Below are 27,678 nucleotides of genomic sequence, written 5' to 3' on the forward strand. Positions count from 1 at the left end.
CCTCTCATGGTCAACTCGGTTTTCTGGGCCCTGGTCCGGTTCTGGGTCTGGTGATGTCTGCCCCTTGGGGTGTCTTTCCTTGGATGGGGCCATGTGGTTGGCCTCTTTCCTGGTGGGGTATTGTGCTTTGCTGGGTTCTGGCCTCTGGATTTCCCCCGTTTTTTTTTCATTTACTGGGTGGAGTTTGTGCTTATGCTGGTTCACCTGGTCCGTCTTCGGGCAGCTGTTGTTCTGGTGTTCGTTCAGCCCACCTCTGTCTGGACGCAGTGGTACTGTTGTTTGGCAGAGTTCTGGTGGTTGTGTACCGGTGTTCCCTGTACTCTTTTGCGGGTTCCTCGATCTTGCTCTGTAGGCCTGTCCAGTAGCCCGGCTCCTTTTCCCGGTATGGAGGCTTTGGTGGTCGTCATGTGCCAGTGCTAATGGTTGATGCTGGGCATTCTTGTCTTTGGGCCTGGTGCTCCTTTGGGGTTTTCAGTGGCTGAGGTGTCCTCTAAGCTGTCTGGGGACATGGTTAGTGGGGGGCTTGCTTTTTCGTTGGTGCCTCCTCCCTGCCCAGTTTTGTCTGTGTGATCCTGCCCATGGCTGGTCCTCTAGGTGTGGGCCTAGGCCCTGTTGGCAGCCCCTCTCCTCCTTTCTTTGGGCTGGTCTGCTATGGGCTTCCCCAGTGGTGGTGGGGCTGGTCTCTTTGTTGCCCCTGTTGCTCTTAGTTCCTAGTAGGGGCATGGGTGTTTGGGGCTTCCCCTGCTTCCCCATGCTCTCTTCTGTGTTTGGTTGTTTGGTCTTTTGGTCTTTCGGCATTATTGGGCGTTTCTTCCATTGTGTATTTTGAGCTTTTCTCTGTAGGTTATGCGCCGTGTCTCAGGGGCTGCTTGGGGGTCCTGGGCATGGCGGCTCTCTGGCCCTGTGGGCATCCTTGTGGGCTGTTCAAGCCCTGTGGGGCATTCGGTCTGTTTTGGTCTCCTGGTGCCTTTTGATCTGCTGGCGTGGTTGCTTCAGCCTTACTTTTCCTTCTGGGGCTTGGCCTTTGGGGATTGGGGTTCTCTGTGGTGTGCCTCCTTTCCAGCCTTGGTTTTGTTGGGGCTGGTGGGGCCTGGGTGCCTTGCTTGTCATTTTTATGTGTTTGGTTGCCTCCTTGGTGCCTCTGGTGGCTTCTCCTTTACAGGGTCCTGGTTCTTCCGAGCCTTGGTTGTGTCCTTTTTGGCCTATCACTGCTGGGGTGTCTAGCCACTTTGAGACTTCTTCCGTCTGTGGCCTCTTTGTTGTCTTTCTAAGATTGACAGTCTCTGGTGCTTCCTTGGCAGGTGCTCCTCCCTCGTTGTTGGTTCTGGGGTGTTCCCGGTGTTTGTTGTCTGCCCTCTGGGTGGCGGCGCTGGAAAGGCCTTGCTGTTATTCATTCTTGTGAGTTGTCTCCTGCTTGTTCTGGGTGGTTCGGCCCTTTTGTTTGTGTGGGTGTTGCGGTCTGTGTGCTCCTACCTGTCTTTTTACACCCTTCTTGTGTATTCGAGAAAGTTTCTAGTGACCTCTGATCTAGCTGGCATTCACATTTAAGTCTAATATATTCAATAGAGACCCAGTCAACCTAAGTCCTACGTCAAATCTATAGGATAAATTATTCCAATGCGCAGAGCCTATTGGGAATATAGGAACTACACTACATGGCGCCTAACGTTTGGTAAGGCACTAATTTAACGCTAGATACTAGAGTAACTAAGTCGTGCTTTTCACAGAGACCCCATTTTCCCGTAAAATACTCCAATAGACGTCTGGAGTGGGTAAAAGGATAAAATATCCGCCATTATTGAGTAGGACGAAAAACCTATGTCGTAGTTTTTGGTTTGGAGATCAAGATGATTTTACCAGGGGGTGGGAAAATTTTATCTTGGCTTGTGCCTGTAAAACCTTTCAGTGAATCCCCAAAATGTTCACAAAGAGTCTATGTGGTCACTGTGGTCAAACATTTTCAACCTATCTTCACTACACTCAGATATGTCCTGGAGCACGGGGAATGTAATGAGGACTTAAGCATTTTTTAACCTGGCTTCAGAACATGTTAGTACATTTGTGAGTGGTAGCAGTAGTAGAAAATATGATGGCACTCCCAGGTACAACTAACAATGTTAACTAGTAGGGCAGCAGTCCTGATTATAGACATGGCCATGAGCCCAACAACATTATTTGTTCCTAGTAAAGTAAAGACTGCTCCGTGCACCCCAGGAAAATTACAGCTAATTAACTTTGAAATATTAACATTTAGTAAAATGAACTAGCCATTGGATATTTACTAGTACTGCAGATTCTAGTAGAAGCTTAGAAAGTGCTCTTTTTTTTTTACAGAAATATATTCCTTGAGAGCCTTTCAGGCCTGCAGGGAAGGGGTGTTTGGGCTACTCCTGCTCTACTTTGGGGACAGTAGGGCTGTCTTTGCATGCACGCTGAACACCGGAGGATTGTGGTGCCATGGGAGGGCTGCCCTGGTACTTCATCCTGCTAAGTCACACAGTTCTGTTTCCGGCAGGAAGGCCGGCCCGGGAGCTTCCCCGTTTCACCATCGCACCCCAACTCCGAGACGTCATTAACACCTCCTTCGACACCGCCACCTTCCCGGAGAGCTGGAAGCATGCCGAGCTCAGCGCCCTACTGAAGAAACCAACAGCGGACCACACCGACCTCAAAAACGTCCGCCCCATCTCGCTCCTCCCTTTTCCTGCCAAAGTCATCGAGAAGATCGCCAACAGACAGCTTGCCGCCTTCCTCGAGACGAATGAATCCCTCGACCCCTCGCAGTCCGGTTTCAGAGCCAACCACAGCACCGAGACCGCCCTCATCGCAGCCACCGACGACATCCGCGTTCGACACTGTCTGCCACCGCACCCTAGTCCAACACCTCAGCAACACCGGCATCCAAGAGAAGGCATTGAAGTGGATCATCTCGTTCCTCGCTGGAAGAACACAGAGAGTCAGTCTCCCCCCGTTTCGTTCCGAGGCCACCGAAGTCATCTGCGGCGCCCCGCAAGGATCATCACTCAGCCCCACCCTCTTCAACGTCTACATGAGACCTCTCGCAGCCATCGCACGCCAACACAACCTCAACATCATCTCCTACGCCAACGACACCCAGCTGATCCTCTCCCTCACCAACGACCCCGCCACCGCCAGAACCAGCCTCCACGATGGGATGAGAGACGTCGCAGAGTGGATGAAGAACAGCCGCTTAAAACTGAACTCAGACAAGACGGAAGTCCTCATCCTTGGACCATCACCCTCCCCCTGGGACGACTCCTGGTGGCCCCCAGCCCTGGGCACCGCACCCAAGCCAACAGACCACGCACGCAACCTGGGCTTCATCCTGGACTCCTCCCTCTCGATGACCAGACAAGTCAACGCCGTCTCCTCCTCTTGCTTTCACACCCTCCGCATGCTCCGCAAGATCTTCCGATGGATCCCGATCAAAACCAGGAAGACGGTCACCCAGGCCCTCGTCACCAGCCGGCTGGACTACGGAAACACCCTCTATGCCGGAACCACAGCCAAGCTACAGAAAAGACTTCAACGAATTCAGAACGCCTCCGCCCGACTCATCCTGGACATCCCTCGACGCAGCCACATCTCCAGCCACCTGAGGAACCTGCACTGGCTCCCCGTCAACAAGAGGATCACGTTCAGACTCCTCACCCACGCACACAAGTCGCTCCACAACCTGGGCCCCAAGTACCTCAACGACCGCCTGACCTTCCACACGCCCATCCGCCAGCTACGATCCGCTAGCCTCGCCCTCGCCACCGTACCACGCATCCGAAGAGCCACCGCAGGAGGCAGATCATTCTCCTACCTGGCGGCCAAGACATGGAACTCCCTCCCCATCCACCTTCGGCTGACCCAGGACCACCTCGCCTTCAGGAGGCAACTCAAGACCTGGCTGTTCGAGCAGGAGGGGACCCCCTCCCCCAAGCGCATTGAGACCCTCCGGGTGAGTAGCGCGCTATACTGTATTGATTGATTGATTGAATGTGAGCTGGAGGGCCCTATGAACACTGGAAGAGCTGATGCATGTGGGATTGCTGGCTCACGTGGAAACCCCCTGGTTTACTTCTGACCATCGGAAGGCCATGTGGCGCCCTCCTACTTCATTTCAGTGATCTGTTGCTGACGGGAAGGGCTGTCCTGGTGCTTCCCCCTTTCTCTGAGACCTGGAGGGCCCTTGAACACAGGAAGAGCTTACCCAATCCTCCATTAGCTCTTCCACCAACTTCCAGGTATTGGCTAGCGAATGGGTCATCACTTTTTTCTTCTGCTGCCCTTTACGTCAAGTCCTTTATAAAGCCATTATAAGTAAGGTAGCTCTCTTCACTGGTTAACAGTTGAGAGGCCGTCCTGGGTCAGTCATGACTCACTAAGGCACAGGTTGGCTACTTCCAGTCCTGTCTGTGTCAGAAAGGGTGGGATGTCTACCAGAGCACCCTGGGCACGACTTGATTGCTATCCAACTGACTGGTACATAGTTCTAAGCCTCTGCTGAATATAACAACTAACCTAAGGGCCTGACTAAGGTAGGCACTAATGCCTGCAAGATTATCTACCCTCCCAACACCTCAAAGAAGGCAGTAAGACATTTAAACACAATCTACTCAACGCTACCCTGAAACCCTCATCCCTGATACCTACATTTGTGCTTCCAAGGGCATAGTGGTGAGGTGACAGACCTTATCTTCTACACTACCAGAAGAGCCCAATGGAGAAGAGTTTTTACTGATTCGCTTCGCTACAAATCTCCATGAAAACCCCCTAACGGCTTCCGTATGAACATAACACCATCTCATTTACTCAATGTGGAACTGACCATCTCACTCTACAATAATGACAACATCCTTATTCAAGCCTCAGCCGAATACTTGAATAGATTTCACAGTATTTTTAATACGATTAAAAATTCTGTCAATCATCCTAATCCTGCCACTTTAGGTGATCCCAATCTAACAATCATGGCAAAACCTACCACCGCCCCCCTTCCTATCCTCCTCCAAAAACCTGAATAACAAACCTAAACTTTCCAGACCAAAATGTCTTAACCGCCCACCACTACGGAACGGCTTGCTACCATTCACTCGGAGGTTACTCCCGCCACCTCTTGCATGCTGTCCCACTCCGATTCTGTCAGCAACACGTTTGAGCTTATCGTTACCAGTACCAAGCCTGGCATTACATGCTTCCCATCCCCTGCCTACAGTAACCCTACTTTGACTGCATCTCCTAGTCTTAATTCCTGTAACTCCAATATGACTGCGTCTCCTAGTAGCAGTAACTCTATTCGGATTGCCTCTCCAGCCCCACACACAACTTTAACTCCCAGCACCCTCCCTTTGAACCCTGTACGTCCACCTGCCTCCTCTAACTCTGCACGTTCTCCCTCCTCCTCTTCCACTTCACCTATGACACTGGACACTACAGCTGGGCCTGCGCTTACTATGAACCCTCCTCGAACTCACGCACCATATATCGCTACGTCTTTAGCACAGGATACCGCCACTGGGCCCCTCCACTGGCACACACAAAGGTGCTCTCCCGAATCACCTGCTCAGATACCTAACACCTGCCTAGCCAATACTTCCCCACACTTGGAGCCCATAAATGAGCAAAAACAGGCATCCATCTCTCCATGCAAGCACTGTGGGGAGAAAGGGCCTCTCTCTTCATCTTACTCTGGGCGAGTACAAGATGATGACAACCTGCGCCAGATTGAAGAAAAACTAGCTGAACTAAAGCTGGACCTCCTTACTGTAAAGGATAACCTCCAGACTCTCCTACACTGCTCATGGAAGAATGAGAAGCTATGCAAATCCTATCCACGCCTGAGGTCTAATCTACCTAACCCACTAGCACCCACTTTAAGTGGTGGAGACTAACTCCAGTAACCCACGCTGGCCCTCTTGCCTTCTTCCTCCCCTCCTTGATAGACCCCTTATACTCCAGCCTCAGATGTCTGAGGAAGACACGTCGCTCTCTCACTTTCATATGATGATGACTTGGATGATGATGACTTTGAGGACCCCAATAGCAACATACCTACTATCTCTTCTGATCCAGATAGAGAACCTAGTATTAACTTTAGATCCATGAATAAGGACAACTTACTTCAGATCGCCACGTCGCACTGAGTTAAAGTAACTACCAACTCTCATATCACATTGATGCTGCTCAACTGCAGATCAGCAGTGAAACACGCGATGAATATTTCGAAACTCATCCTTTCACAAGATTTAGATCTGATTCTTATGGAAACGTGGCTAAATGATTCCTCCTCCCCTATACATGACATCCTAATTCCTCCTGGCTATGACATTATGAGATGCGATAGATCTATTCAATCTGGGGGAGCATTGCCTGGATCCATCTCTCTAGCCTCGTACTGAAGCAGACCCATAATGATGAGATGTCCTCAAGTGAGGTCCTAGTCACTGAAATCTGGAACAAGATGATCTGTGCGCTTCACTCGATCTATCATCCCCCCGGGGATAACCTTCACTTTGTAGTGCAACTGATGGGATCCATCCTTGCTAGCTCGGCCCTCCACCGCATCTATATCTATTAGGGGACTGCAACTTTCACTGGAATGACACGGATGATACATTAGTTTGTTCTCTTAATTCAGTCCTCTCCAACCTCAACTATATACAGGCTTGCAACGGACCCACTCACTCCATGGCGCTACCCTAAACCTTATTATAGGTAGAGACCACATCATTCAACTAGATGACATAATACCATGCGATTGGTCTGATCATCACCAAATCTACTTTCACATCCTGGAAAAGGTATTACTCAGACAAGGTCAACAAGCAACTGTCTCGTAACCTGAGAGACATCAACATTCCTAACCTCACCAACTTGAGCAAGTAGCTTCTAGAGCCTCCCACTAACCTTAATAATTTGGGAGAGTTGACAGATCACTACGTCAACATCATGACAAACATCCTCGACTCGGCAGCCCGAAGCAACTCAAAAGGATCCCTTGCAAACAATCCAAACCTTGGTTCAATGGCACCCTTAATGATGAAAGATACAATTTAAGGCTCTCTGAGAGACAGTGGAGAAATTCCCCCTCCACCCCTAATCTCAATCAGTTAAGTAAGAAGAGAAGCTCTTATAACAAACACATTCGTATTTCTAAATCAGATAATTTCAGAGCTCAGCTTGACAGTGCTAAAAAGTGTCCCGATAAACTGTTTGATATCCTCAAACAACAGGCTAATCCTACTCCTGCAATCAAAACTCCAGGTCCCTGTGAAGAAGACTTATCAGCGCACTTTTCGGAAGAGTCTAGAATTATTGAACGGGAACTTCAACGTGCCGCCGCTAATCTGCTTTCGATGAGCTCCCTGGGTGTGACAGTACCTGCAGCAGTGAGTGCTCCGCCTTACTCCACAAAGTACACACCTAAAAACAAGGCTTGCTGGAACACCTTCATACTTCCTGATTTGGAGGAGATATCACACTCAATGGCATCTCCTAAACCTCCCAACCATTTTAGTGATCCACTCCCTGCTATGCTGTTCAAAGACCTCGACCCGGCCATTCTGCTTCTCAGTTCCAAGATCATCCAACACTCTCTCTTACAGTGGAGAATTCCCGACTGCCTTAAAATGGGGCACGTCAAACCTATCCCCAAGAAGCCCAATGCAAAACTAACTGATCCCATTAACTACCGGCCGATCACCAGCATCATGTCTTTAGAGAAGTTGCTCAAGACGTGCGTTCACACTCAGCTATGCAACCATATCAAGAAATTTTAGCAGCTAGACCGACATCAGTCAGGCTTTAGACCAGGTCATAGCACAGAAACTGCCCTACGCACATTGTGGATGACGCCTTGATAGATCTGGACCAAGACTCACCTTGTCTTTTAATTCTTCTAGACTTGTCCTCTGCTCTTGACACTATCAAACATGATAACTTGATCAACCAATCTTTGTCTGCAAGCACCCCAGTCACTATTGGGGTACCTTAGGGATCTGCTCTTTCACCCACGCTCTTCAATCTCCTCATGGAACCCCTAACTGCAATTTTGAATGGGTCAAACCTTTGATACCATATGTACGCAGATGATTTGCAACTGTATTTGAAGATCTCCTCTCCAGATGACATTATAACTCCTAATGGAGCACTCCAAAAAACTCAACAACGGCAAACACATAACCATCTGTTACTAAATGCACTCAAAACAGAATTTCTCCTGATTACACCCCGCAATCAAGAGACCCCAATGCAAAACTGGATCAAAGATATCTCTGCACTCAACTGCTCCCCGCACGTGGTGGACTCCGCCTGCTCTTTAAGTGTCACTCTGGACTAATCTCTAAACATGCAAGTACACATCAGGGCCACTACTAATAGTGCAAGCCATCAGTCAACACTCTCAGGAAAATCAAACCTTTCCTGCCTCCTGAGGATGTCCAATCAGCAGTCCAATCACTTGTTATCTCACGAGTTGAATATGACTTGGTGACCCTAGCAGGGTTTCCTAAAGCAAGGAAGGTTAGCACCAATAAGAGCTACTCTGAATGCCTCTGACAGACTAATCACAGGCTCCACTTTAAGATTGTTTGTCTGATACATAAAGCTATTCAATGCGATAGCCCAATTTACCTGGCAAAAAAACTCAAGCTCTCTGGTTCCAGTCGAAACTTAAGAAGCTCGAATACCCCACTCCTGAAACCATCCAAATTCAACAAAAAAATAACCTACAATCATACCTTCTCAGGGCCTCCGCCAAGAATCTGGAATGCCCTTCAGACGGAAAACAGAACCAACCCCTCAACTGCTTCTTTAAAGAAACAAGTCAAATGGCTACTTTTGGAAGAACTTCAACAGCACTAGCCTCTATGTTTCTGTGATAATCACTTCCCTCGAGTGCTAGACAATCTTTTTTACTTTGTTTATTGAAAGGTATGCCTAATCCATTTAAATCTTTATTTCGGCATGAATACCATAAAAGAACAGTTACATAGGTACAATAAAACATTTCTTTTAAAATACACAAATTGCTATATAAGTTCGTTCGATTTTCATGTTGGTTCTTAAGTAAAATCCAAAGAGTTAAAACATTCATAGTAGCTATACAATTTGTTAAGAACAATTATAGGCGACAGGAATGAAAATTCATCAATTATCCTTCTGTTATTAATAAGCAGCAATTTTGACATTTACAATTTGTATCCCATTTTTTTTCTTAGGAAAAAGATGCTATGCAAGAATTTGCTGACACTAAATACAATAGGTTGGCTAGTGTTAGACAAAAAAATCCTTAAAGCATGGGAACTTGATCTTACACCTAGTATTAAGCATATAGGTTTAATCCATCTTTTTCTAGCCTGAGCATATGCTGGGCAGAGAAAGAGGATATGTGACTCATTTTCTTTTTGGTTACATCCACACATGGTACATAACTCATCTTCTCCGTGGTTTGTCGGGTTTGCGCCACCAGACCATCGAACCAAAGTTGAACCGATTTGGAGATTGCCATATCTAAATTTCAAAAATAAGGTCTTTGCTAAGGGTGGTTCTATTTCATCCAAAAAGGTCTCGAAGAATGGATCATCTTTGAATGTAAAAAACCTTGTTACAAGTGACCCACTAGATGAAGCGTTTTTGGTCATATCCTTAATGTACGACCAAAAGCACTCCTTTACCATAGTTTTTGAATTAGGTGGAAGTGAATCTGGGTTTTCCCAATAATGCTTCAAACCTAGCAAGGTAAGCCAAAATTTAACATGTTTGAACCAGGGTATCACCTTGAAGCTGTCAAGCTCCATGATTTCTATGAGCCCATCTCTATATACTTGCAGCTCGGGTACACGCCACAGCCTGATCCATAATAATAAAGGATGTAGAATAATATGATGGTCCGTTCTACGAAAATTTAAATCTAGCTGAAGTGGGACCAGAGGAGTACTTTTAGGGACTCTGACTAAACTTCTCAAAAAGTTATTGTCCAAGACCCTGAAAGCATCTTTAGACCATGGGCCCCAGATTTCTGAACCGTATAACACTGCCGGTTGAACCTTGAATTTAAAAAGTTCAACTGCAGGGGACACGGCCTTACTGGTACTTTTGCCTTGCTCTCTAAGAATAGGTTTTGTATTCTGGCTAAACATCATCTTACATTTTTCCAATTGGGCTTTCCATGTGAAATTGGAGTCCAATGTTACCCCCAGATAACCAAAATGCGGGACAGATTCCAGTCTTAATCCGTTTAAGGTTGGACAGCCCTTGTCAGTTTTAGTTGGGTTTAGGACCATACACTTTGTCTTTTTCCCGTTAATCTCCAGTCCTTTCTTATTACAATAATCGTTAAAAGAGTTTAACAGAGCTTGGAGACCTTTTTTCGTCTGGGAAATTAGAATGGTATCGTCCGCAAACAATAGGGAAGTAACTTTTTCGCCATTCAACTTGGGAGAGTCATTTTTGCATCCCTCCAAATATAGAGGAATGTCGTTCACAAATAGCGAAAACAATGTGGGGGCCAGTACACACCCCTGGCGCACTCCACGTTCAATAGGGATTTTGGGAGTTAGTTCACCTTTTGGACCCCAACGTACTCTCGCAAAATTACCTCTATGGAGCTCTTTAATTTGGGCTATCAAAGTGGGTGGCATCCCTACTAAACTCAATGTTTCCCACAATAAGTTGCGTGGGACTAAATCAAACGCCGCCCTTAAGTCGACAAACGCGACATGAAGTTGGCCCTTTTTAATCTTGATGTATTTCCAATAGAGGCAACAAAAGCGAAAGATTTGGTCAATTGTACTAACTTTAGGTTTAAATCCCGCTTGGTATCTAGACAAAATTGCCTTTTCACCCAGCCAATCATTAACACGAAATAGGATATGTTTTGTATAGATTTTTTGTAAAATGTCCATTAGACTTATTGGACGATAATTTGAAGGGTCCATCCTATCGCCTTTCTTGTAAATTAAAACGATTTCCGCCCCCTTCCAGCTCTCCGGGAAGTCCAGGTTCCGGGATAACTCGTTACACAGATGGTTAATATAAGGAGCCCATATTTTTAATTCGTGTTTATACAAGTCTCCCGGAATCTTATCTAACCCAGGAGCTTTACCAGACTTGATCTGTGTTATTGCTAATTCTGTTTCTCCTAGAGTAAAATCCAAGGTATCCCTCAGGGTAGCATGGCTTGGGGTTCTATCTGTAGTGGGTTCCTCATATTCCTTATAGAGGTTAGAAAAATGGTTTACCCAGGTCTGTTCGTCTAGATAGATGTCCTTGACCACTCTACCTTGATGATTCCCATTCGCTATCAACCTCCAGAAGGCTATGTTATCACGTATTTTTGCTGCATGCAGCAAATCTGCCCATTTTGCTTCCTCCCATGCCATTTTGCATGTTTTTTGGATCAGTTTGTAATTATTCCTGGATAACATGACATCTGGTTGTGCCTTTGATTTAATCGCATTTAAAAGCACCCTCTTAGACTCCCTACAGTCTTTATTGTACCAGGGTTTGCTATGGGGCAAATTATGGGTCTTCTGCTGCCCTTTCCTCGGCATCTTGGTGACTAGGAGCTTCAAAGCATCAAAAAAGTTTTGATGCAACTTCATAAAATAACTACCATTATCCTCCTTCGGGGTATCATTTAAATATGCTCCAAAGATGCTAGCAAAGAGCTTGTAAATTTCTGATATAATTTCCCCATTGTCCAGTATTAGTGGCCATTTAAGAGAACGTCTATTATTGCTAATATGAATCTCATTGTGGTCACCATTGGTTGCTTCTCCAATCGGGATAGAAACTATGTCCCCAAATAGGGAGTCCTTAATCTGAAGAACTAGGGGGAAATGATCACTTTCTAATCTTTCAATTACCTGCATGTCAAGGAGAAATCTCCATGATGACACCGAGGCAGTAATGTAATCTATGTTGCTTTTGTATTTCCCTCTATAAAAGGTAGGCTTCTTCACAATGTCTGATGGTAGCCGTCCATTGCATGCCCTAATGCTATATTCTGCACACAGTTTCATCATTTGGAGGGCCAGGGGCGAAAATTTAACTGATTTAATATTATCTAATACAGAGATCCCATTAGCCTCGTCTTCTTCTAAGAAGATGTCACTAAACCCCGTAATGGGCTCAAAATTACAGTTGAAATCACCTGCCATGATGACATAATTCTCTCTAGTATCCAGTTTACCCAATAGAAGATCTAAATGGATTAGTAAAGGGGATTCTCTTGTGAGGGGTGTTGGTCTATTATAGACATTCACTAAATAGAGTTTTTTCCCTTTACAAGCAGTAATTTTCAGAATCAATATGTCAGGGGAGTTGGTATCCATTACTTCTATATCCACTCTTAGGTTAACTTTTACCCAGATCAACAACCCTCCCGAGGGCCTACCACTCTTAGAGGGAATCGCACTAATGCCATATGATTTGTATCCTAGCCTATGTATAATTTCTATTGACCAAGTTTCTTGCAACATACAAAAATCAAAGGTGTCAATGAAGCTTGCCCATTCCGGGTCCCTTAAGTTTTTCGATACCCCTGCTATATTCCAGGAAACCAGTTTTATTAATTGGCAGGCTTCCAAAGTTCTTTGCATCAGTACATTTCCCACCTCCCCAGGCACTATAGTATGGCATTCTGGGCTAATGACATTGGATTCTATAGTCATCAAATCATTTTGGAGTACAGCGCTTTCCCTCAATATTGGACTGTCCCCAATTATTGGTAGCAACACAGGCGATAAACTTACATTCCCCAAAGATTTAGTTTCATTGATATTAACACAAGCTCTCAGTAAACATGGTTCACTTTCTACTCCCCCCCCCCCCACAACAAATTGCCTTTCACCGTATGCCTAATCATTTTTCTCTCTAATATGGTTTAAATTTGTACTCGATTTGAAATGTACTGTATCGCTCTTGGGTTGTAGTGCTCTGCTTAAACTGTACAGCCTCTTCTAGTAGGGCCTTCACCTGGTCCTTCCTAAGCTACCTTTGTTGTATTGTAATTTTACTCTGTCGCCATGGCAAAGCTAATTGTCCTCTCTGTACAGCGCTCTGATACCCATTCTGGGTCTTGTTCGCGCTTTATAAAACCTTTCAAATAAAATAAATAAATAAATAAACTCATGCAACAACATTGTTTTCTTGCTACGAAAGTACTTTAGTCTGTTTGCACAGATGCTTTCAAGAAATTTCCTTTTTGACTGCATCCTATGGCGTTTAATTACTTGTGCAGAGATTTAAAGCTGTGTACCTTTTACTTTCTCTTTGCACACCTACCTTTCATTCAATAAAATTTTACAAAAACTATAAGCATTGCTTAGATTCAGGGCAGCTGGGCATGTTTCTGGAGCATCTGGTCACTATCACATTTTGGGTCATGAAAGAAGAGTACACAAAGCTGTTGATCCACTTACCAGTTTGGTTGGAGATCTCACCCAGAGGGCACTGGACACACAGGAAGCAACAGAGAGGCTCTCCTTCTATCTCAGCTTTCCTAAACCCAGGAGAGCAGCTCTTAGTGCACACCGAGGAAGGAATCTGCAATGTATGAATAAACACAATCCTACAAGAGAGTACTAAGAAGAAATATTGAGTAACTGTAAACAATCTATCATGAATTCCTGATTGACGCAGATTGTCAGACTCCCAAGTCCTTAATTCTATACTTGGCATGAACAAATGCATGAAGAATTTGGATGACAAGCTCATTTTTCTCATGCATAAATTAAGTCTGTCACACCTTAACTTAGCTGCATGTGAACATTTACATTGAACTAATTGAGGGAGAGCATGTGAAAAATCTGTGCTAAGGTTTGTCATTGTGGGTGTGATGGGAACATGCATAGAATCATCCCTGACACTCAAATGGATGTGCCTGAATGGGAGCCTATTCTGGCCTTTCTACAGCAGTAACTGTTGGAACTTAGCATTAGGGAAGACACAGTGGCTCAGATTTATGAAGGCTTTGTGTTGAATATGCCTTACTATTGTAATGCAGACCCAAGGCAAAGGCTACTAGTGGGATTTACAATTCAATGCAAATCAAGATTTGGGTTGGATTGAAGCCCAAAGAGAGGCAATGCATCACAATAGACTGCCTTGCATTACTTGGTGTTTAGGGGGTATTCTATGTAACCCTAGGCGTAGTATGCGGAGTGGGGCTCCGCGGAGCTACGCAAAGTGGGCGCAAAACTACGCCCACCCGCGCACTCCGCGTAGCCCCACTCCGCGCCGCCCGCCTCCCTCCCGCCCTCCCTAAATACATAAATAAAAGGATAGAAAGCTTTTAAAAACACTTACCTTGTCTGCCGGGTCCCCGGGGCTCCCTCTCGCCGTCCCGCGATTCGCGCCGCCACCGATTCAGATACTAATGCGCATGCGCGGGCGCCCGCGCATGCGCATTTCTCATGAGAAATGCGCATGCGCGGCCGCCCGCGCATGCGCATTAGTATCCGAAATGGCGGCGCGAATCCAGGGACGGCGAGAGGGAGCCCCGGGGACGCGGCAGACAAGGTAAGTGTTTTTAAAAGCTTTCTATCCTTTTATTTATGTATTTAGAGAGGGCGGGAGGGAGGCGGGTGGCGGCCGGCTACGCACCGTCTGCGGAGCGCGCGTAGGGCCGCCTGGCTACGCCCGCTACGCAAAATGCATAGGAGACGGCACTACGTGCACTCCGTGCACGGAGCGTATCTGGCTGCCCACCCTTAATTCTATGGGTCATGGTAAGTGTTCTGATGCAACCACACATGGGTTTTGTCACAAATGCCAAAATAAAATAAATTGTAGACCACGATTTGCATGAAATCCTGTGCCTGCCTAAGGCAGGTATAACAGGGATGTTTTTGTTTTTCATTTCTCCTCATTTCTTTTCTTTATTGCATGCATACGGCATTGTACAGCGCAAAGACCTGAGGAAAATGCTTTAAAGCTTAGTTTGTGTGTACATAACCACTTTGCTGCACAGAAACTATGCAGACCACAATGCAGACACCCTTGCACTATGGCACAAGTATGCTAGCATTGCACATGGCTGCCAAAAGTGCCTCAGTACAGGGAGCGAGAAGAATTGCTCCACTTATATTAGCTGTGGGGCAGTTCTTCTGTCTCCCACTCATGCACTTAGCACAGCAACTTTACTTGGTGCACTGCGATGCATGACCTTTTAGTAAATATGTCCATTGCATGTAATGCTCAAGCATTACCTTCTGTTTTAGCCAACCTCCTTCTCCAAAGACCATGCAGCTGCTGCTTGAGCCTTTTAATACTCATTGTAAAGTAGTTAGTACTTGAGATGTGGATGGGGAACCTAGGGCACATTTGTCATTGGTTCCAATAAATACCTCATGCACACCTGGAACTCTATTATGTGCTATGTGCCATGCTGCACAATGCTTGCTCTGCTCACCCCCTCCTACAGTGCTAGACTTTCATTATGAATGGCCTGGTTAAGTGTGGGAATTCGTGTTGCTGCATATGTATTACAATTAAGGCCCAGATTAATCATTATTTGATGTTGCAAGACAATTAACTGTGCTATGCTGCATCAAATAGAGAGAGCAGCAATGCGAAGCATTTATCAACATATAGCACATTCCTTTTCCCTCAATGCACCGGTGCATTATGTGCTGCCTAGCTTTCCGACTGCGCATGCGCGAGAGATTAGTTCCCGCTGCACGCCACTACGAGAGATCTGCATTACATCAGTCTTGTTGTTTTTTGATCGACTCGTCCGCCCTGCCACGCTGATCTTATGCGGCGTTTCTGCAGTACCAGTCCCTAGCACGGAACCCTGGTTCTGCGCAAGACACCAGACCCTCTTCATCCAGCCACCGATGACATCTCACCTTGGCTATAGGAATTCTGAGCAGTGCCACTGCTCCTGTATTATTCATTGAATAGGAAAAACACTGGCCCTGAGGAGAATCCTTTGCGAACATTAGGGATTCGAAACGCGTAGGCCATTGTACCAGTCTGCTTTTGCTACCCTTGTGCTGATTGATGTTGCACTGGGTGCACTGTACACTACTGTTGTAGAATATATGTTTTTGAAAAATTAACTGTCATGTACCAATAGGAGTGTATTGTTTTAGAAAATTAATATCTTGAATTTTTTCCTTAATTTAGAGCAGACCTATCACTCCTCATACTGGTGCTCTGAATTCACCAGTCTTTGCGGAGTATTGTGTATGAATGCCTGAATGCTAGTGGTTTGACTGTGATATGTCTGAAATGTGATGTGATGGTATGGTTGTGATTTCATTCTTTTTGCGTCTTTTCATTCAATTTTTGTAGTAATTTGTCAATGAATTGAGGTACTAAATCTAACATTTCGTGTCTCCTAAATTGTTTCTAATAAATAGCTATTAAATAGCACCACCCAGTGTTGAATTATATACTTCTTCTGGATGAGACTTGGTCAGTTGAATTATAATATCAGTATTGGCATCTATTTCCTGTTATTTGCTAGCACCAACACAGGCACCCTTTCAACATGGTTGGGTTCCTGCAGTGCAGGCAGGATTGTCTTAAGCATGAAAGGGCACCTTCCTACAAAAAACAATCATTAGAGGCTCTTTCCAGAAAGCATATGATCTTTCTTCTCATTGAGCCTCTATAGGAAGGCATATAATTATGACCCCCAGGTTTACCAGTCTTGTAAATCTGGGTATGCTAAAAAAACATGGGTGGATACATGTGAACACCCAGGCTCCACCCATGTAACTTTGTCCAAGCGTAGAGTAACTAAAGGCAGCGACTTGCACTTCCTTGTGTTACTCCTGATTTACCAAGCAATGCAGGGTCATCGAAGGTGGGCTTGCACGCTTAGTAAATCTGACTAAGGATTGCATTCCTTGTGTGACACCCTGAGTGATACAAGGAAAACACGATCCCTTGACAAATCTGGGGTTATCTGTTTCGTGGTAAAACTGGCTGAATTTATTGGGGAAAATTACCAGAACACGCAAATTTTGATGAGCACCAAAATCCATGGTATTTCCCCAAAACTCATAAATGGGTGGGATTTATCGTACCCAATAAATTCCAACTGAGCAGAGTCAGATTTTATCACGTTCAAAGAAACTGTTACTGGGCTACTCCTACTGCGGGCCATATGGTTCAATTTTTGGACATAAAACTTGTGTGCTTTTGTTTCCCGACTAATCTCACGTCGCAGTTTCGCTCACTGCATATCACAGGTGAACGACTAGCCAGATGAAAATCAGAGCTGATAAACCTAAATTGATAAGCTTAATATATTTTGTAAGTGGAAAACAATGATAGGAAGGCAAATGCTCTTTTTTAAAACATTTGCACCCACAAACTTAGAAAGCTGTCATTGTTGACATTTTCCAGGAATATTCCTGAAATTTTTGAGGAATTAGAAAAGTATGTAAATCCACTTACACAGTAGTCTTCTAGATGTATTATTTGTTGAGGAGCACAAATACTTTGAATTTTATTTCTGAATAAATAGTCAAATAGTAATAGGAGTAATAACATGAATACATATAATACGAATGGTTATGTTATTGCTACTACTGCGACTGCATAACTACTCTTACTACTAAGAGTATTACTACTAATAATTAGGATTATGAAAATAACACATGTATCCAGCTACTAACATTGATTATAACATATATATATATACATATAATAAATAATACTAACATGAAAATAGCAACACCTCCACTACCAACTCCAACAGTAAACATCTACATTACCTACTAAAATAAATGTTTAACTAGTCTATCATTGATGAGACACTGCACTCAGTGGACTTGGGGATGAAACAGTGGACATTCCCACTGAAGCACTTGAATCAAGAAAGGTGGCGGTTTGCCGAGATTTGGGAAAACCACCGTGTCAATCGAATGTTAGGGTATTATAACAGAACAGAAGTAACAATTTGTAATAAGAGGACCATACTCGGCCTCTTCTTATATAATTTGCATTGTCTTATTCCACTCACTTTGGACCTGATTTAGACTGTAGATGATTGGATACTCTGTCACAAACGTGACGGATATTCCGTCCACAATATTGTGAATGCATTCTAACCTATGCTTGCGATGGAGTAACCTGTCCACTGAACTCTAAATCAGGTTCTTAATGTCCAGCAGAAATCAAATTGCATAGAAGATCACTCCCACTGCATGGAAGTTGCCTGTGCATTGCCTGCTTCCATTCACAAATGATGCATTGATATAGTTCTGCTTCTTAACCCTGCATCTGACAGACCACATCAAGACTATGGGCCTTATTAAGAGTTTGCTGGGTGGGATATTTAAACATAAATGTAGGGGCCATCTTGTTGGATCGTTTATAAGTGCACTTTAGCCCTTGGCACTTGTAATAGAACAGAGTGGATATCTGTCATGTTTTGACCGAATTCTCCTTCAACCAAACACTAAATAAAAATCTAAATTACATTTCCAAATAGCACCTGCTGCCTGCGTATGACCCTTACCTGAGCGACCCCGGATGCCCACAGGATAGCACTGGCATTGATGCTGAGAGTCTGTCCCTCAGAAGCACTGGAGTCATATCGGCCTACTCTCACATGTCTGAGAGTGCCATCTGCATTTTGTTGAAAATTGATGATGTCATATTGAGCAGGAATTTCACCAAACTGGTTGAAGGACACCTCATGGCCATCTTTATTCTTAAAATGAACATTCTTCACAAAGTGAAGGAGCTGAAGAGAATGAAGCACAGGATTTTTGATGAAACGCTTGCAGTAGCCAGTCAATCTCGTTTCCTCACCTACTCATTTTTACAGTTTAGTACTTTAGGCATGCACAAATTGGAAACACTAGTTGCAGTGCACGTGATTTAACTGCCCACAGACAGATTCAGGTTGTTTGGGTAGTGTGATGTACAAGCTTCCCACTGTCCACCTGTAGAAGACAGTAGGTCGTAATAATCCAAGGAAACCACAAGATGAATATTAGATATATTTAATATCGGTTCCAACCACAGGAGGAGTGCTTCTTCAGCCCGGAGTCCGACAAGCAACTGAAGAAGCCCATCGAACCCCAGACATCAGAAGACTCCCTACAATCAAAGGAATACATTCTACATTACCTGACATCTACACATTCTGAACAACAATTACTTACATGACATATACACATTCTGGATAACAATTACGTAACCACTACACCACCCTATGGAGTTTAACTTACTTTTGGTAATCTAGTGCAACTCTAGGCACAAGTCTATCAATAGATGTCGAAGCCCCACTACAACAGCTGATGTTAATCTACTTACCCTCCCTCTAATCAGTTGGGACGTTTTTTAGGGGTTATTTGAGATCATAAACCTTACATGTCTGAATGAAGTTTCAACTATATGCAATAGGTCTTTCTTGATACAGTATTGAAAGGCAGTTTACTTGAGCACTCCTAAAGTTAGTTTGATAGCCTCCAAGCAGTTCAAAACATGTCACTAGGCATGTTTGCAGCCTAAACAAACATAACACGCAGTATCCTATTCATCCATAGGCTTTAAGTTTGCTTTTTAGATGATCATTCTTGGGAATACACTGGTCGCTTCCATAATATAGACATTTTTTATTTTTTATTTTAAATTTCCTCATATGACCTCCGTAGCTACTGCCACCTCTCGACCTGTCCCACCACTGGCGCAAATATAGACATCATTAAAAGTAGCCCAGATTTGGGGAGAAATGTATCGGCTCTAGTAAAATCTATCTACGCAGGGTCCCAATTTATTGGTTGTGATAAATAGCTTGTGTTTATGAGTTTGTTTCTAATAAAGTGACAAAAACTGCAGATTTAATTATTACCAAACAAAAGTCTGCATACCCAGTAATTATCTGCCATTTACCCAAATAAATATTGGCAGTTGTACCTGAGGAAACCTGGTCACTTTTGATGAGGGCCAAATTTGACTTTCATACTCCATAGTGGATGAGATATATATGTTCACTGAAAAACCAAAGGTTACAGGGTCATTATAGGATGGCTCAGATTTCAATTAAACAAAACCAGTGAAATTCAGCAGTTATAGTTATCTTGGCAAACTATAACATACACCCCGCAAAGCCCTTCTTATGACCTCACATATTACATCACGCTACATTGGCCAGTGACTTCATTGATGACCTCTCAAGTGACAACACTAATGACATCATCCAGTCATTATCAGTGTTGTATATACGTTTCTGAGTGTTAAACATTTAAGCTAAGGTACCTCAAAGTTAAATTAGTTTAGTTTATGTACTACTAATGAGTGATTCTATTTTAAATTATAGATTTTGTGAGTGTCTGTCTAACGATGTATATCTCACAACAAGCATACTCTCCAGGTTTTCACTCCAGGCGAAAAGAGAGAGACGGACCCAAACGACTCTGGCAGGTAGATGTTTGTTCAACAAGCTCCCCTCTGCGACCCGTTTCAAGCACGCTGTGCCCTTGATCACACAGAAAATACAACGTCTGCCATTGTTTTAAAGTAGCTAAGTGTCCAAACCCCTTTTGTGAGTCACATGATATCCACTCATAGACATAAAAGAAACACTCCGCTACTCCACAACCTTATACATTTGTATTGGCAAGTTTTCAAAGTTGACATGGCAATATTCTTTCTAATTTTTATTTTTATGTTGTGGTTGTTTGTTGTTGTTTTGTAGACCGCATAAATGCTTCAAGGTGCAAAATTGGCAAATCAAAATAAATATATACATAAATATATAAATAATGATAAATACATGTCTTCATCTGCACAATATGAAAAAACAAGTGTAAATTGTGTTAAGATCTCATTGTGGAATAATGTATAGGACCTGAATACATAAATATTTAAAATATCCAATTATGTAACCAGTAATAGTGCAAAATATAGCAATATGTGCAAATTCTGCAAAACTAGGTCAGTTCCGATAAGAACATGATAAAATTACCAACAACCAATCTTTTTTATCTGCATTAATGCATTACCAGTATTGCCTAATTAAATCGTCACCAACTCACTTCAGCGGGCTCAGGTTTCTAAAAAATGTCTGGATGGATTTCTCTAAGTGCTAAAAAAGTGGTTTTAAAATAAAGTGCTAAAGTGCTCCTATATGCCTAAAACAATATATATACACACATACTTAAATCAATGTTGTATATACACACCTCACTAAAACTTCTATAAAAATACCCTACTGTGCAAGTAATAATGGTAAAAAGTACGGGAAACATTCTTATGTTCAACTTACATACTGAAACCTGTAGTTCAATAATGTAATTAAACAAGTTATGATTGGTTTAAATACACATATCTAATCTAATTTAATCTCACAGGATGAACCTTGCAATTTGTATTTGTTAAGGATATGAAATCATTACCACCAATTGATTTTACTATAGATGGAAGTCACTCAGTATTCAATGCTCATAAATAATTATACATATCTTCGGTGGTGTTCAACCCATTGGGACTCTTACTATCTAGCTCTAAGATCATGCGTGTCTCTAGTTTTCTTAGAAGCTTTTCTCTATTAACTCCCCTGCTACTGCATTGATGACATAATAATAAAGGCATTTCAGTTCATTATTATGTCTAGATTTGAAATGCCTAGCAACCGGATAAGCATTATCATTGTTCACGATCGCTCTGAGATGCTGCAAAATTCTGACGTGCACCTGCAGCTTAGTACTACCCGCATACCGTAGGCCACAGGTGCACGTCAGCACATACACAGCATACTTAGTTCTGTAGCCATAGTTTCCCTTGATTGCCACACTGGTATCAGAGAAAGAAGTATTGTAATGGGTTGTGTTAATGCCGAACTTGCAAGCTCAGCAAGATGAGCATTTGTGGAAGCCTGATTTAGGTTTGAGCCATGTACTAGCCACGCTGACTTCTGGACTCATTCTCACCAATTGGCTCCTCATTGATCTAGGTTTTCTATATGTAATGGTAGATATCTCTGGCAGTCTACTTCCCAGAACTCCATCTGTAAGCACGATAGGCCAGTTCTTTTTGATAATTGACTTTATTTTCCTCGCTTGCTTACTGAATGTAGTAATGAGGCGGGGGCTCTATTCCTCAATCGTGTCAGTTGTATCTTTTGGAACTAGTAAAGATTCTCTGGGCCTTTCATTTGCCTTACATGGTGCTTTAGAAAGGACAGATTTACTGTACCCTCTCTCGTGAAGTCTCCCTACCATTTCTTTAGAGCACTTTTCAAATTCATTCGGTGAGCAGCTTATACATTTGAGTCTTAATAACTCACCAAATGGAATGCTCTCAATAAGATGTCGTGGGTGGCCACTGCTAGCGTGCAATATTGTTCTTCAATGTATTCACAAATTCTTGTGCACTACCCTCATTTCCATCCCACACACAGAAAACATCATCAATAAACCTTAACCAATGACGTGCATGATGTATATTTGGTGTTTTACTCAGGACCTGTTCCTCCCACCAACCCACATGCAGGCATGCGGAGCTGGGGGAGAAACAGGATCCCATAGCCACACCCCTTTCTTGTTTTTCAAGTGTCTTTGCCAAACATGAAGAAATTGTTGTTTAAACACCAAGCATTCAATTCGCATAATATTTTGTTATGGCTATAATATTGACATGGTGAGTGTCTGTCTAACTATGTACATATGTGTGTGTGTGGCTGTGTGTGTGGCTATATCATGAGAAAGTGGGTGTGTGAGTAGCTGTATAGGTAAGTAGGTATGTAAGTGTTGTTTGGATGACTGAGTGGGTATGTGAGAGACTGTATAGATGAGTGAGTAGGTGTGTGTGAAACAACAAATAGACACACTTCAAGTGATAGTTCAGTTTCTCTTTCTTCACAGAAAAAATTTAGCATCCAAACACAAAATACATTTCGGTCTTCCCTACATTATCATGGGCTAAAATTACTTGAGTTCTACCCCTCTTTATATTGTTAAACCCAGATCACTTTGCATGGCATGTTTTAAAAATAAACCTTAATTCAATCCACATTCCCACATTATGAAGATCATTCCGTAATGACACTTACACTCTGAAGACATGGCTTATCACCAATACAAATTACATTTGCCTAGTTCAAGTTACACAGCAGATCATTATCTCCACAATGCATGCTGGTAATTTTAGCTGTGTATATGTACTCGCTAGTTGATGTTCTCCTCCTACCATTGACTCCATGGTGCATTCTGGTGCTTGTGGTTGCACATCAAGACTCTATAGTTTACATTTATTTGTTATGCAATTGTCAATTATGGGATAACCTATTAATTACAAATAGAGCCCTCTGGTGGGTGACATTTAAATTTATTTTCTTCCCTTCTTTGTTGCACTCATGTCAACAATAGGCCTAAACTGGTTTCTTAATCATATGTCAAGAGTACATGGCTTTCTGTCATTATTCTGATGGATCTGTTCCTGTTCCCTTAGTATTGTGATTATAATCATGTCTAATTTAGCACAGAGGCCTTCATCTCAGTGTAACAGCCCGTACCCTTCTTACAGCTTAATCAACATTTCTTTAAATGGAAATACACTTCTTTATCCTGGTTGAGTCCAGATGGGGTCAAAGTTCGAAGAGACAATATGTGACTTTTGTCTAGGGGTTTTCACTCTGTTCCACCTCGTCCAGGTTTCTTCATGTGATCAATAGCATATTATCTTAAAGCTTTCTAGTCACTTATCTGTTTTGTCTCCATGTGTTTAGCGAAAGCATTGCTTCTATCAAGGTTGATCATGACTCTGATGTGCTCTAAGATTCTTTTTTTGGATTCACAGATTGGGCTTCCAATATATTTGAGTCTACTTGGGCACACAAACACATATACAGTATACTTCATTCTGCATGTGATGTGTTGCAAAATCTTCTATTCTTGTCTGCTTTCTGTTGTGTATTTTGTTTCTTTAATACAATTTGACAAGCCTTGCAGTGTGTACATTTCTGAAAACCTGTTTTTTGCAACCATGTCTCTTTTATTTCACTTGAAGTTTATTTGTGGGTGATCACCCATTATGTTATTGGCTGTTGGATCTAATTTTAGAAGACCCCAATGTTTTTGCATGATTCTGCACATCGTGTTAGTTTGCGTTGAAATTGTAGTGATGAATCTGATTGGTTGTCCCTCCATGCTTTCATCTTTTTTTGCCAAAGCTGCAGATCTGCTTATTGGTTTCAAACATTTCCAGACCTCTACTTGAAGTTTTCTTTGGATTTATTTTTTGCCAAGAATCTGTCTTGTGTTGCTGGATTATGTCCCACCACCTCTGCTTCCTCTGAGAAGTTTCTTTTTATCCCCAAACATTCCCTGAAAGGGATATTTGAGACTTGGTTGGTGAAAGCTGCCTTCATGTAAAACCACATTCTTAGCTGTGGCTTTCCTTTGCAATGTGGTTTGAATTTAATTGCCGATTACATAGGTGAAGCGTAGGTTGACTGTGTTTGAATTGAGTATGTTGAAGTATGTATCAAACACTTCAGTTTGCTCTCCCGAATTATAAAAAAATCTTTGATGAACTACAGCCACGTCACTACTTTATTCATGTGTATATCATTTTCTGTTGATCAAGCAACCTTCTGCCCCCACCACCCCATTGTAAAAACCACAGTGGATCCCTTTATTTGCCTATGCAGCTGTTTGTCAAGTAGAAAATATTGTTCTCCAGACACATTTGAATACTTTTTAACAACATATTGTTGTGTTTGTGAAATTGAATGTTTCTCTTGTTGAGCAAATATTTGCAGGCTTGGATTCATTGGTTATATCAAAGAAAAGATTCCTTTCTGGGTACTTATTTCACAAGGTGACCATGAGGCCTATCCGTAGCAGAGAATGGCTAAAAAACTACAATCATGGCCGAAATGAATTAAATTAAGTACATTTAACGCTTAAGGATATGCAGCCGACGGTACAATAATTCAATTACCACCGGTATAAATAGTACCCGGCAGCCTTCGTGTGGTTGTCATCTCCAGTGAAGCGGACGCCAGCCACACGAAGGAAGCACGAGCCAGACTAAAGGTAAGAACGCTCTCGTTAACTCGCTACACGGAGTTTAAGTAGCATGAGAACAATGCAAGTATGCTTAGTATAGAGAAGAGAGAGCCCGCAGGTTTAGCGGAATGGCGGGGGAAACCCTAATGGTTCATAACTTAAAGAGTGCCCGCATAACTAAAACGAGGCACCAGGATATTCTCAATTTAAATGGGGACTTATGAAAATAAGTTGTTGCTTACGTATTGTCATGTTTAAAGGGTCGGTATAAACGCAAAGTACGACCACAGTAGACTATCAGGGAATAATGGCCTAAGTCTACATATTTTGTTTAAGATTACATGTGTTATAAAGACAGCATACAAACTGTCTATATTATATTAATATCTATACTTCTGTTATACCCAACGAACAGCTCTGAATTAAATAAAAGGAGCGCGGCTGGCAAGCGAGGGCAACGACAACAATCTTTAGAACCGTCAAGACCAACTTAATGAGCTAAAAGCCTTTAAAACTGACAGGATTCATATATTTGGTAGGTAGAAAACCAGCATGTTGGATATCTAGTTCCTCTAAAACATGTCAAAAGCCCTAAAAGACATGTTATATTTCCCTTATTTAAGAGCTTTGTCGGGAGACCGCACAAGAGGGGAGTATATACTTGAAGAAAAATACGCCTCCTGGAGAAGACATCATTTATCCCGTTTTAGTGATTACATGTTTCTGAATATTAATATAAGTAAGTGCAGCCTACTAAATCGTAATCGAGTTGTAAATTGAAAATACAAACAATGTATAAACATCACTAATAAGGAAATTATGTTTACAGATCACTGACGGCCGTGAATTAATAAACACGTGCTACCAGAATAACCAAAGAACAATACGTCCCAGAAAATTATTTGAAGGACGAGCTTTTTTCTTAAACTTAAAGTAAGGAAAGTGTGTCGCAAATTTAAAATATTAAGCCCATAAACTAGGATAAAAAACTCAAATTAGAAATTTCGCACTATTAATATGCATTCTATTCATTTTTTCAGAAAGAAGATGTATACCTGTTTTTAATTCATTCTGTCCTGATGAAGGTGCATTCAGTATAATAAACACACCGAAACGCGTCGACTCTTTGGACCTTTTTTAAAAAACTGTGATAAAATGTTTTTTTATTAATTTGTGGTATTATTGTATTTTAATTTTTGAATGCATACTATAAAGTGGTGACTCTGTGTTAGATAACCGTAATACGGAATTGTTAGCTATTAGATATACATTTGTACCAGAGGACCACGGTGTTAAATTATACAGTGTATTTAAAATGAATGCCTAAATATGAATTTCTATAAAATAAACTTTGAGTAAAAAGTACAAATATCCTAGTGTGGAGACTTAAATTCTGACCTCTTGAATTTGTCAAATGTAAATGTCAAATACAGCCAATTGCTACGGATAGGCCTCATGGTCACCTTGTGAAATAAGTACCCAGAAAGGAATCTTTTCTTTGATATAACTTTTGACCCAGTCCTTTCTGGTCCTTGGGAAACTCTCTTTTTTGTGAGAGATTGGATTCATTGGTCATATATAACAAGACTATGTCCATTGTTATGAGTTGATATGATTCTTACTAGGGTGTGCCAAAAAGGTGTTGTAGCAGGTCCCAGGTGTCTCTTAAGTATAAGGTAAGATCTTTAATAAATGGCACCTAGAAGTATAGTGTAGTTCCTATTTCCTTTAAAGGCTCTGCACATTGGAATACTAAACTCTATAGTTGTGGCATGGGACTGAGGTCAGTCAGTATGCCTCTATCAAGTATATTAAACTTAATTACTTTGTGTGCCAGCTACCTCAGAGGTCACTAGAAAATTCTCGAATAAACAAGAAGGGAGTAGTCTCTGACAACCGCATAAATATGACAACTTTTTTTCCCTTAGAATCGTGGAAACAACAGATGACAGTTTCACTCGGTCATCCCTGCATGCTTAGTTTCTTAAGAGTTACACAGAAATAGATAGACAGGCATTTCAATAAAAAGAGTTTATTGAACAGTCTTATTTTTCGTGCAATATATATGAGCAGTTACAATCATAAGACAGTATGTGAAATATAATACATACAGCGTGAGTACTAAGAAGAAATAATACTGCAATAGCATGTTTTTTGCTATGACATATATTCATATAAACATACATAAATAACACAGGCTAAAATGTGAATACTCGTCTGATGCTTCTAAATAGTTCTACCCCCGTGTACCTAACCTAAGAGTAGAAAGAGGTAAGAAGTAGGTGCTGTTTTCTATAGTATAGTTTAGCTATAGTTTGTATTGCCAAGAGTCCCTCTAGGTTCTAGTCTGCTCCATACCTTAGAATGAGAGAGGTTGGAATCTCTTTCCGGGTCTCAATCTCTAACACCCCATGAAGGGAGTCAGAAACACTGGAAGCTTGATTCTCTGCGAGCAGGATGACAGCGTCTGCTCAGTGGGTCAGGCAGGGACTCGAATTGCTTCTCAACTTGCCGTGGCGAGCCGTATCAAGGTGTGTAGCCGAGCCGTGGTTTGCAAGGGTAGGTGAAGGTATATTTATACCTGGAAGGTGCTTAGGAATGCTAGCATTGACGTAAAAGTCGGGCAGAAGAACATCATGAATTAACCCCTAAGTTCTTGGAGAAATCAATAATTCAAACAGGGGAA

General features: G+C 42.5%; 1 protein-coding gene across 1 annotated transcript in view; it reads right to left on the bottom strand.

The window, feature by feature from the left end:
- Positions 1-27,678, bottom strand: part of LOC144797932 (extracellular calcium-sensing receptor-like) — a 126,696-nt gene that overhangs the window by 18,963 nt on the left and 80,055 nt on the right. The window contains exons 4-5 of the mRNA XM_078668734.1: positions 18,491-18,718; positions 13,434-13,557 (exon numbers count right to left, since the gene is read on the bottom strand). Of these exons, the coding sequence (XP_078524860.1) occupies positions 13,434-13,557; positions 18,491-18,718 (352 nt within the window). The remainder of the gene's footprint in view (positions 1-13,433; positions 13,558-18,490; positions 18,719-27,678) is intronic.

The sequence above is a fragment of the Lissotriton helveticus genome, chromosome 12 (genome assembly GCF_964261635.1).
Source record: "Lissotriton helveticus chromosome 12, aLisHel1.1, whole genome shotgun sequence".
NCBI lineage: Eukaryota > Metazoa > Chordata > Amphibia > Caudata > Salamandridae > Lissotriton > Lissotriton helveticus.